The sequence below is a fragment of the Staurois parvus genome, unplaced genomic scaffold (assembly GCF_062004578.1).
Source record: "Staurois parvus isolate SC_StPar_1 unplaced genomic scaffold, SC_StPar_1.0 ptg000008l, whole genome shotgun sequence".
Taxonomy (NCBI): Eukaryota; Metazoa; Chordata; class Amphibia; order Anura; family Ranidae; genus Staurois; species Staurois parvus.
Genome location: NW_028317804.1, coordinates 1,512,052 through 1,522,342, shown reverse-complemented (window position 1 = coordinate 1,522,342; position 10,291 = coordinate 1,512,052). Strand labels below are relative to the sequence as shown.

Here is a 10,291-nt window from a genome sequence, read left to right as displayed (position 1 = left end):
GAGGGGGTAGGTGGAAGGGAGGGAGGGAGGGAGGGGTAGGTGGAAGGGAGGGAGGGAGGGAGGGGTAGGTGGAAGGGAGGGAGGGAGGGGTGGAAGGGAGGGTGGAAGGGAGGGGTAGGTGGAAGGGAGGGTGGAAGGGGTAGGTGGAAGGGAAGGGAGGGTGGAAGGGAGGGTGGAAGGGAGGGAGGGAGGGGTAGGTGGAAGGGAGGGAGGGAGGGGTAGGTGGAAGGGAGGGAGGGAGGGAGGGGTGGGAGGGAGGGGTAGGTGGAAGGGAGGGAGGGAGGGGTGGGAGGGAGGGGTAGGTGGAAGGGAGGGAGGGAGGGAGGGGTAGGTGGAAGGGAGGGAGGGGTAGGTGGAAGGGAGGGAGGGGTAGGTGGAAGGGAAGGGAGGGTGGAAGGGAGGAAGGGGTAGGTGGAAGGGAAGGGAGGGTGGAAGGGAGGGAGGGGTAGGTGGGAGGGAGGGGTAGGTGGAAGGGAGGGAGGGAGGGGTAGGAGGGAGGGAGGGGTAGGTGGAAGGGAGGGAGGGAGGGGTAGGTGGAAGGGAGGGGTAGGTGGAAGGGAGGGAGGGAGGGGTAGGTGGAAGGGAGGGTGGAAGGGAGGGGTAGGTGGAAGGGAGGGAGGGAGGGGTAGGAGGGAGGGGTAGGTGGAAGGGAGGGAGGGAGGGGTAGGTGGAAGGGAGGGAGGGAGGGGTAGGTGGAAGGGAGGGAGGGAGGGGTAGGTGGAAGGGAGGGAGGGAGGGGTAGGTGGAAGGGAGGGAGGGAGGGGTAGGTGGAAGGGAGGGAGGGGTAGGTGGAAGGGAGGGAGGGGTAGGTGGAAGGGAGGGAGGGAGGGAGGGGTAGGTGGAAGGGAGGGAGGGAGGGAGGGGTAGGTGGAAGGGAGGGAGGGAGGGAGGGGTAGGTGGAAGGGAGGGAGGGAGGGAGGGGTAGGTGGAAGGGAGGGAGGGAGGGGTAGGTGGAAGGGAGGGAGGGAGGGGTAGGTGGAAGGGAGGGAGGGAGGGGTAGGTGGAAGGGAGGGAGGGGGGGTAGGTGGAAGGGAGGGAGGGAGGGAGGGGTAGGTGGAAGGGAGGGAGGGGTAGGTGGAAGGGAGGGAGGGGTAGGTGGAAGGGAGGGAGGGAGGGGTAGGTGGAAGGGAGGGAGGGAGGGGTAGGTGGAAGGGAGGGAGGGGTAGGTGGATGGGAGGGAGGGGTAGGTGGATGGGAGGGAGGGGTAGGAGGGAGGGGGTAGGTGGAAGGGAGGGAGGGAGGGGTAGGTGGAAGGGAGGGAGGGAGGGAGGGAGGGGTAGGTGGAAGGGAGGGAGGGAGGGGTAGGTGGAAGGGAGGGAGGGAGAGAGGGGTAGGTGGAAGGGAGGGAGGGAGAGAGGGGTAGGTGGAAGGGAGGGAGGGAGAGAGGGGTAGGTGGAAGGGAGGGAGGGAGAGAGGGGTAGGTGGAAGGGAGGGAGGGAGGGGTAGGTGGAAGGGAGGGAGGGAGGGGTAGGTGGAAGGGAGGGAGGGAGGGGTAGGTGGAAGGGAGGGAGGGAGGGGTAGGTGGAAGGGAGGGAGGGAGGGGTAGGTGGAAGGGAGGGAGAGGTGGTAGGAAGGTAGGTCGGTCGGACTCACATGCTCATTCAAAAGCATCAGAGCTGTCGGCAGCTCTGTGTTCAATTTCCCGCCCACACATCCTCTAAAGCTGCACGAACTGGAGTGTGGGCAGGCACAGGGGGAGGCAGAGCAGATCCAGCCTCTCCTTCAGTGAAGCAGATGGAAGCCGCAGGAGGGAGAGGAGGAGAGGCGACTTCCAGCTGCTTCACTGAAAGACATACAGGAGATCGCTGCTTGTCACCGCTGCACAACAGAATATACCTGACCTTTCTGTCTCTTTCCTGACCCCCCACTGTGTGCTCCTTAGTGCCCAGCCACTCCCCTTATCCACCGCATCAATAGAAGACTGGCATCAATGAGGAGCACACAGCGGGGGGTCCAGGAAAGCAGAACGATCAGTGCAGAGGTGACCCTGTATGGGTTGCTGGAAGCCGCTTCTCCTCCTCTCCCTCCGAGGCTTCCTACTGCTTCATTGGAAGACATACAGGAGATCGTTGCTTGTCACCACTCCCACACACCGCTAGTACAGGCGCTGCTCACCCCCACTCGCCCAATGTGAGCGGAAATTTCGAGGGGTGAGTGTGCGTGTATATATTATATATACATACACACACACACTATAAAAAAGTATTATACATTTACAAATTGTGTTTATACAAGTAAGTTTGAGGGTGAGATATAGCGGAAGAATTAAGACAATAAGAACTGAATACAAACATACTACTTACACATTCAAGCAAGTAGAGAGCTTCCTCCGGTAGCAGGCACTGTCTCCCTTCCTTGGTGAAACCCATTGTTTGCCAAAACTTGCCCTACACAAAAGGAAGTCTGTGTCATATTTCCTGCCTTCTTTTTTAGGGCTTACATATAATTTAAAGTTAACAGTCACAAATTTGGGCATATCACACCGAGCAAAAAAAAAAAAAGAATACACGAGCAAAGGTTATCTTCAGTGAAAAGGCTGTATATCCAAACAATCAGATGGAGACTTGCATGCACTGTTTGCTGGGCTAATTCCGATCTCCTCATTTGTCATTTAACCTGGTTTAGCCAGACATACACATGACGGCATGGTGGTGGGTTTGCGAAACGTGCACTTACAAAGCAGTCCCACAGTCCTCGTGCTCGCTCATTCCTCCTTCCTTCACGGCAGTGCTGGGAGGAAGTGACATAACTATACTTCCTTCCAGCCAGACAGTCACGCAGTAGGGAAGAAAAGCACCACTGGACGCCAGGGAATGACTCCGCTAGGTACTTTTCCTGGGTTGTGGCTTGGTGATGGAGAGTGCATTTTGAAGGGAGTGAAAGAAAACAGGAAAGTGATGGTGATGGGGGAGGGGGGGGGGGGGGGACAACTGAAAGGGCGCATGAAAGGGAAGCACTGAAGGAAACCATGAAAGTGGAGGGCGTGAAAAGGGGGTCAGGGTGGGTAAAGGAGGGTGTGAAAGGAGGACAAGGAAAGAGCATAGAAGGGGAAAGGAAGGGGACATGAAAGGGGGGGCTAAAGCAGAGCATGGAAGGAGAACTGAAGGAGTGCATGAAATGGGGGGAACCGGGGGGAGGGGGGAGACGGAATTGAAAACCCACATGCAAATATTGCACAAACTGCATTGCTTATTTAAAAAGCCACTGAAGACATTAATACTCTTACAGGGGTGAGGACATTTTTTAAAAAACTACTTGTCTAGGGAATAAACCAGTGCCCCAATCTACTTGCCCTCATGATAATCTATTGTCCAGATAATAAATACATTTTAACCAAAATCGTATTTAAATCTGAGGTGCATTTAGGAATGTCTGGGGCTTTTAAAATCAAAACGGGCTTTATGGCGACTTAAACGTGTAATAATTTGAACATTGCGCTGTTTTTCTCCTTCTCCCCTCCCTGCCTGTCTCCAGCACTGCATGCGGGGAGTAGCAGGGAGGGGGACAGACCTTGCAGTGTAATTAGCACCGATTGGGTGCTTGTCAGGAAAGGGGAGTGTCCAGCTTATCCTTTATCCCTTTCGCTGCCAGAGCCGTTTTTGCATTTTTTGCACGTTTAAAAAATCATTTTAGGCCTGATGATTACACAAAACCCCCAAACATTATATATTTTCTGAAAGGAGAGACCCTGGAAAATAAAATAGTAGTAGTTCCAATTTTTTATGTTGCATGATATCGCAAAGTTTCAGTAAAAAATACAAGTAAGCTAATTTTAGGGCACAAAAAAGCAATAAATTACCCTATTTTTTGTAAAATATAAACAACGAGGTTGCACTGCGTAAATAGATATCCAACATGTCAAACCTTAAATTTGTTAAATGGCAAAGAACTTCAGTACCCCGTATTTTCTATAGGCAAAACTTTTAAAGCCCATTATAGGTCATCAGTTTAGCGATACAAAGGAGGTCTGGTGCTAGAATTATTGCTCACACTCTGGCGTGCGAGGCAATATGTAACATGTGTATCGCAATTGACTTTGCACGTGTAGGCGCCCCAGCGTGTGCTTTTACATATGTATGTGTGTATATGTGGGGGGGGGGGTTTGGCTGGCTCAGTTTTTTTTTTTTGGGGGGGGTGGATGTTACGTGCTTGGGGGTAACTTTGAAGTTTTACAATTTTAAAAAAAAAAAATTTTTTTTCCTAATTTTTTTTTTTCATCACATAGGGGACAAAGTCTCCTATGTGATGATTTTTGGTGACAGGTTCTCTTTAAGGAGACATCCAGGGTCTGAAACACCCTGCTTGCCTCCCTGAATGTAATGCAGTGCACATGCTTCCACCTGGTCAGCCCTGCTACTTGCCCACAGCAGGGCTGAAGGATAAAAAAACAAAAACTAACTGTACGGCGCCGGAACTACATGTCCCGGGCGTCGGGCGATATAAATTGAAAGTGATTTATTCTTCCAAAGCAAATACACCTTTGCACACTGGTACCGACTAGTATTCCAGTGTGTCTTTCTCAGTTTCTCTCCCTCACTCTGCTAATGTGACCCCAGTGCTGACTGAGAGGGGCAGGGGAGGGCCAAACAAAGATGATGTGCATGCACCCAACGTTCTCCTTATCAACTGATTATGTCATTGGTTATTAGGATGCAGGAAGCTAGAAGGTCATAAAAGTGCACAATGAAAACCTGTGGCTTTGTGTACTAAAAGGCAGGATTGATCCACCTGCTGGCTTGTATACAATTTTTGGGTATTTTGCCAAGGAACCCCTGAAGGTGTCTAGGCACCCTGGTTCAGAAAGGCTGCCCTAGACTTTGAGACACTTAGAGCTGATTCACACATGTGCAGTGTAGAGTGGAGCTCAGGTTTCAAAGCTAATTGATACAGCAGTTCAACGGTTCATGTCAGGTTTACATCAGGTTCAGGACAGGATTAGCTCAGGATTTTCTCCAATTCACACATATGCGGTTTGTAAACGGTTGCCATAGAAGTCAATAGCCTGTAATCAGCACCTGGACCGGACTCTTTTTCAAACTGCACTGAATCCACACCGCCAGTGCACCGGACATATGTGAACAGGCGCCATAGGAAGCATCCCCAGTTTTACCTTAGTTCTGATTAATGTCATATGTTTTAATTACCATTTATTTTATTGAATTTTTACCTCAAACAGCACTTTCATTTTCACTAGAGCTGTGATTGCTGCACTTTCCATTTTGGAAGGAAGCCATTTGTTTACTGTTTAAAAAGTGCATATACATTGTAGAATACTGCACAAGTTGTTTTGTGGAAAAAATTATGTTTTGGAAATTGAATTATTTTTAGGTCCCGACTTAATGACCAAGGCCAAATGTGGGTCCTGAGGTTACAGAGGTTGAGAACCACTGTTCTACACATGGTTGGGTGTTAGGCTTGTCAGAGGAATTCTCTAGTATACTGTTAAAAGGCAGAAGTTCTAACCCTTCCCTGCTCTACAAGACAATAAATGTCCCCAACAAGCAAACCAATTTACATACTGCAGGCCGTGTCAGTTCCACCAAGTCTTCCTCTGGTTTCCATACTCCTCTCCCCAAACTTCCTCTATAATAAAATATAAAAAAAAGAATTAGGAAAAGAATCCTGAACATGTAGAAAAGGTTTGAAAAAACTCCTCTCACAATTCTGTGCTTTACGTAACACAGGTACTGGAATCAGGTCTTCACGCCTCTTACAAAGTGTACAGACACATAATTCTCAAATCCAAAACATACATGCAACATGGATGCTTTAACCGTTTCCTCTCAGCCCTACAGCAGAAATAACGCTACAGGGCAGCAGGGGTGTGCAAAATCACACACACACACACACACAGTCAGGTCCATAAATATTGGGACAAGGACACAATTCTAACATTTTTGGCTCTATACACCACCACAATGGATTTGAAATGAAACGAACAAGATGTGCTTTAACTGCAGACTGTCAGCTTTAATTTGAGGATATTTACATCCAAATCAGGTGAACGGTGTAGAAATTACAACAGTTTGCATATGTGCCTCCCACTTGTTAAGGGACCAAAAGTAATGGGACAGAATAATAATCATAAATCAAACTTTCACTTTTTAATACTTGGTTGCAAATCCTTTGCAGTCAATTACAGCCTGAAGTCTGGAACGCACAGACATCACCAGACGCTGGGTTTCATCGCTAGTGATGCTCTGCCAGGCCTCTACTGCAACTGTCTTCAGTTCCTGCTTGTTCTTGGGGCATTTTCCCTTCAGTTTTGTCTTCAGCAAGTGAAATGCATGCTCAATCGGATTCAGGTCAGGTGATTGACTTGGCCATTGCATAACATTCCACTTCTTTCCCTTAAAAAACTCTTTGGTTGCTTTTGCAGTATGCTTTGGGTCATTGTCCATCTGCACTGTGAAGCGGCGTCCAATGATCTCTGAAGCATTTGGCTGAATATGAGCAGATAATATTGCCCGAAACACTTCAGAATTCATCCTGCTGCTTTTGTCAGCAGTCACATCATCAATAAATACAAGAGAACCAGTTCCATTGGCAGCCATACATGCCAACGCCATGACACTACCACCACCATGCTTCACTGATGAGGTGGTATGCTTAGGATCATGAGCAGTTCCTTTCCTTCTCCATACTCTTCTCTTCCCATCACTCTGGTACAAGTTGATCTTGGTCTCATCTGTCCATAGGATGTTGTTCCAGAACTGTGAAGGCTTTTTTAGATGTTGTTTGGCAAACTAATCTGGCCTTCCTGTTTTTGAGGCTCACCAATGGTTTACATCTTGTGGTGAACCCTCTGTATTCACTCTGGTGAACTCTTCTCTTGATTGTTGACACTGACACACATACACCTACCTCCCGGAGAGTGTTCTTGATCTGGCCAACTGTTGTGAAGGGTGTTTTCTTCACCAGGGAAAGAATTCTTCGGTCATCCACCACAGTTGTTTTCTGTGGTTTTCCTGGTCTTTTGGTGTTGCTGAGCTCACCGGTGCGTTCCTTCTTTTTAAGAATGTTCCAAACAGTTGTTTTGGCCACGCCTAATGTTTTTGCTATCTCTCTGATGGGTTTTGTTTTTTCAGCCTAATGATGGCTTGCTTCACTGATAGTGACAGCTCTTTGGATCTCATCTTGAGAGTTGACAGCAACAGATTCCAAATGCAAATAGCACACTGGAAATGAACGCTGGACCTTTTATCTGCTCATTGTAATTGGGATAATGAGGGAATAACACACCTGGCCATGGAACAGCTGAGAAGCCAATTGTCCCATTACCTTTGGTCCCTTAACAAGTGGGAGGCACATATGCAAACTGTTGTAATTTCTACACCGTTCACCTGATTTGGATGTAAATACCCTCAAATTAAAGCTGACAGTCTGCAGTTAAAGCACATCTTGTTTGTTTCATTTCAAATCCATAATGGTGGTGTACAGAGCCAAAAATGTTAGAATTGTGTCAAAGTCCCAATATTTATGGACGTGTGTGTGTGTGTGTGTATTTTATATATATATATATATATATATATATATATATATATATATATATATATATATATATACACATATACATACATACACACACACACACACACACATACAGTGGGGATCGAAAGTTTGGGCACCCCAGCTAAAAATTTGTATTAATGTGCATAAAGAAGCCAAGGAAAGACGGAAAAATCTCCAAAAGGCATTAAATTACAGATTAGACATTCTTATATGTCAACAAAAGTTAGATTTTATTTCCATCATTTACACTTTCACAATAACAGAAAACAAAAAAATGGCGTCTGCAAAAGTTTGGGCACCCTGCAGAGTTAATATCTTGTACTGCCCCCTTTGGCAAGTATCACAGCTTGTAAACGCTTTTTGTAGCCAGCCAAGAGTCTTTCAATTCTTGTTTGAGGTATCTTTGCCCATTCTTCCTTACAAAAGTCTTCCAGTTCTTTGAGATTTCTGGGCTGTCTGTCACGCACTGCTCTTTTAAGGTCTATCCATAGATTTTCAATTATGTTGAGGTCAGGAGATTGTGAAGGCCATGGCAAAACCTTCAGTTTACGCCTCTTGATGTAATCCCCCGTGGATTTCGAGGTGTGTTTAGGATCATTATCCATTTGTAGAAGCCATCTTCTCTTTAACTTCAGCTTTTTCACAGATGGCATCAAGTTACCATCCAAAATTTGCTGAAATTTTATTGAATCCATTTTTCCTTCTACTCGTGAGATGTTCCCTGTGCAACTGGCTGCAACACAACCCCAAAGCATGATTGATCCAACCCCATGCTTAACAGTTGGACAGAGGTTCTTTTCATTAAATTCTGTGCCCCTTCTTCTCCAAACGTACCTTTGCTCATTCCGGCCAAAAAGTTCAATTTTAACCTCATCAGTCCACAGAACTTGTTTCCAAAATGCATCAGGCTTGTCTATATGTTAATTTGCAAAGTTCGAACGATGATTTTTGTGGTGAGGACGTAGAAGAGGTTTTCTTCTGATGACTCTTCCATGAAGACCATATTTGTACAAGTATCTCTTTATAGTGGAATAGTGTACCACAACTCCAGTGTCTGCCAGATCTTTCTGGAGGGATCGTGCAGTCAAACGTGGGTTTTGAATTGCTTTTCTCACAATCCTGCGAGCTGTTCTGTCTGATATTTTTCTTGGTCTTCCAGATGTTGCTTTAACTTCCACTGTTCCTGATGGCTGCCATTTCTTAATTACATTCCGAACAGAGGATATTGACATCTGAAAACGCTTTGCTATCTTCTTATAGCCTTCTCCAGCTTTGTGAGCGTCAACTATTTTCAGTTTCAGTTTTCTAGACAACTGCTTAGAAGAACCCATGGTGCTGATTGTTGGGGCAAGGTCAGATGAGTCTGGGCATTTAAAACCTTTGAGATTGACATCACCTGGTCTTCCCAGACGATGATGGAGAACAATCCATGACACTGGCAGGTCTCAGCTTTGCAAAGGGGGCAGTGCATGCTATAAATTCTGCAGGGTGCCCAAACTTTTGCAGACGCCATTTTTTTGTTTTCTGTTATTGTGAAAGTGTAAATGATGGAAATAAAATCTAACTTTTGTTGACATATTATAAGAATGTCTAATCTGTAATTTGATGCCTTTTGGAGATTTTTCCATCTTTCCTTGGCTTCTTTATGCACATTAATACAAATTTTTAGCTGGGGTGCCCAAACTTTCAATCCCCACTGTATATGTGTGATTTGGCATTTCTAGGTTCTTTTTTATACCGCAAAAAAAAATAAAAAAAAGCAGAGGTGATCAAATGCCACCAAAAGAAAGCTCTATTTATGGGAACAAATTGACATAAATTTCATTTGGGTTCAGCGTTGCATGACCACGCAATTGTCAGTTAAAGTGACGTAGTGCCGTGTCGCAAAAAAATGATCTGGTCTGGAATAGGGGTAAATCCTCTGGAGGGCAAGTGGTTAATGTTATAATAGTATTATAACCACACACCTCCAAAGAGACCTTGTTTTCATTTAAGCAGGGACAAGATAAAACATTATATACACTGCTCAAAAAAATTAAAGGAACACTTTGAAAACACATCAGATATCAATGGGGAAAAATATCATGCTGGACATCTATACTGATATGGACTGGGTAATGTGTTAGGAACGTAAGGATGCCCCATCTTTTGATGGAAATGAAAATTATCAACCTACAGAGGACTGAATTCAAAGACACCCAGAAAATCAAAGTGAAAAAGATATGCAGCAGGCTAGTCCATTTTGCTGAAATTTCATTGCAGCAACTCAAAATGTACTCAGTAGTTTGTATAACCCCACGTGCTTGTATGCATGCCTGACAACGTCGCGGCATGCTCCTAATGAGATGACAGATGGTGTCCTGGGGTATTTCCTCCCAGATCTGGACCAAATCAGATCACTGAGCTCCTGGACAGTCTGAGGTGCAACCTGGTGGTGGCAGGAGGACCAAACATGATATCCCAGAGGTGTTCTATTGGATTTAGGTCAGGCGAGCGTGGGGGCCATTCATTGGTATCAATTCCTTCATCCTCCAGGAACTGTCTGCATACTCTCGCCACATGAGGCCGGGCATTGTCATGCATCAGGAGCAACCCAGGACCCACTGCACCAGAGTAAGGTCTGACAATGGGTCCAAGGATTTCATCTGGATACCTAATGGCAGTAAGGGTGCCTTTGTCTAGCCTGTAGAGGTCTGTACGTCCCTCCATGGATTTGCCTCCCCAGACCATCACTGACCCACCACCAAAACAGTCATGTTGAACAATGGTAAAGGCAGCA

At 46.5% G+C, this 10,291-nt stretch overlaps 1 protein-coding gene across 1 annotated transcript in view; it reads right to left on the bottom strand.

Moving 5' to 3' along the window:
• Positions 1-2,198: 2,198 nt before the first annotated feature.
• The window catches only part of TSEN54 (tRNA splicing endonuclease subunit 54), a 28,714-nt gene continuing 20,621 nt past the window's right edge, over positions 2,199-10,291 (bottom strand). The window contains exons 3-4 of the mRNA XM_089668805.1: positions 5,520-5,583; positions 2,199-2,387 (exon numbers count right to left, since the gene is read on the bottom strand). Of these exons, the coding sequence (XP_089524931.1) occupies positions 2,214-2,387; positions 5,520-5,583 (238 nt within the window). The 3' untranslated portion in view covers positions 2,199-2,213. The remainder of the gene's footprint in view (positions 2,388-5,519; positions 5,584-10,291) is intronic.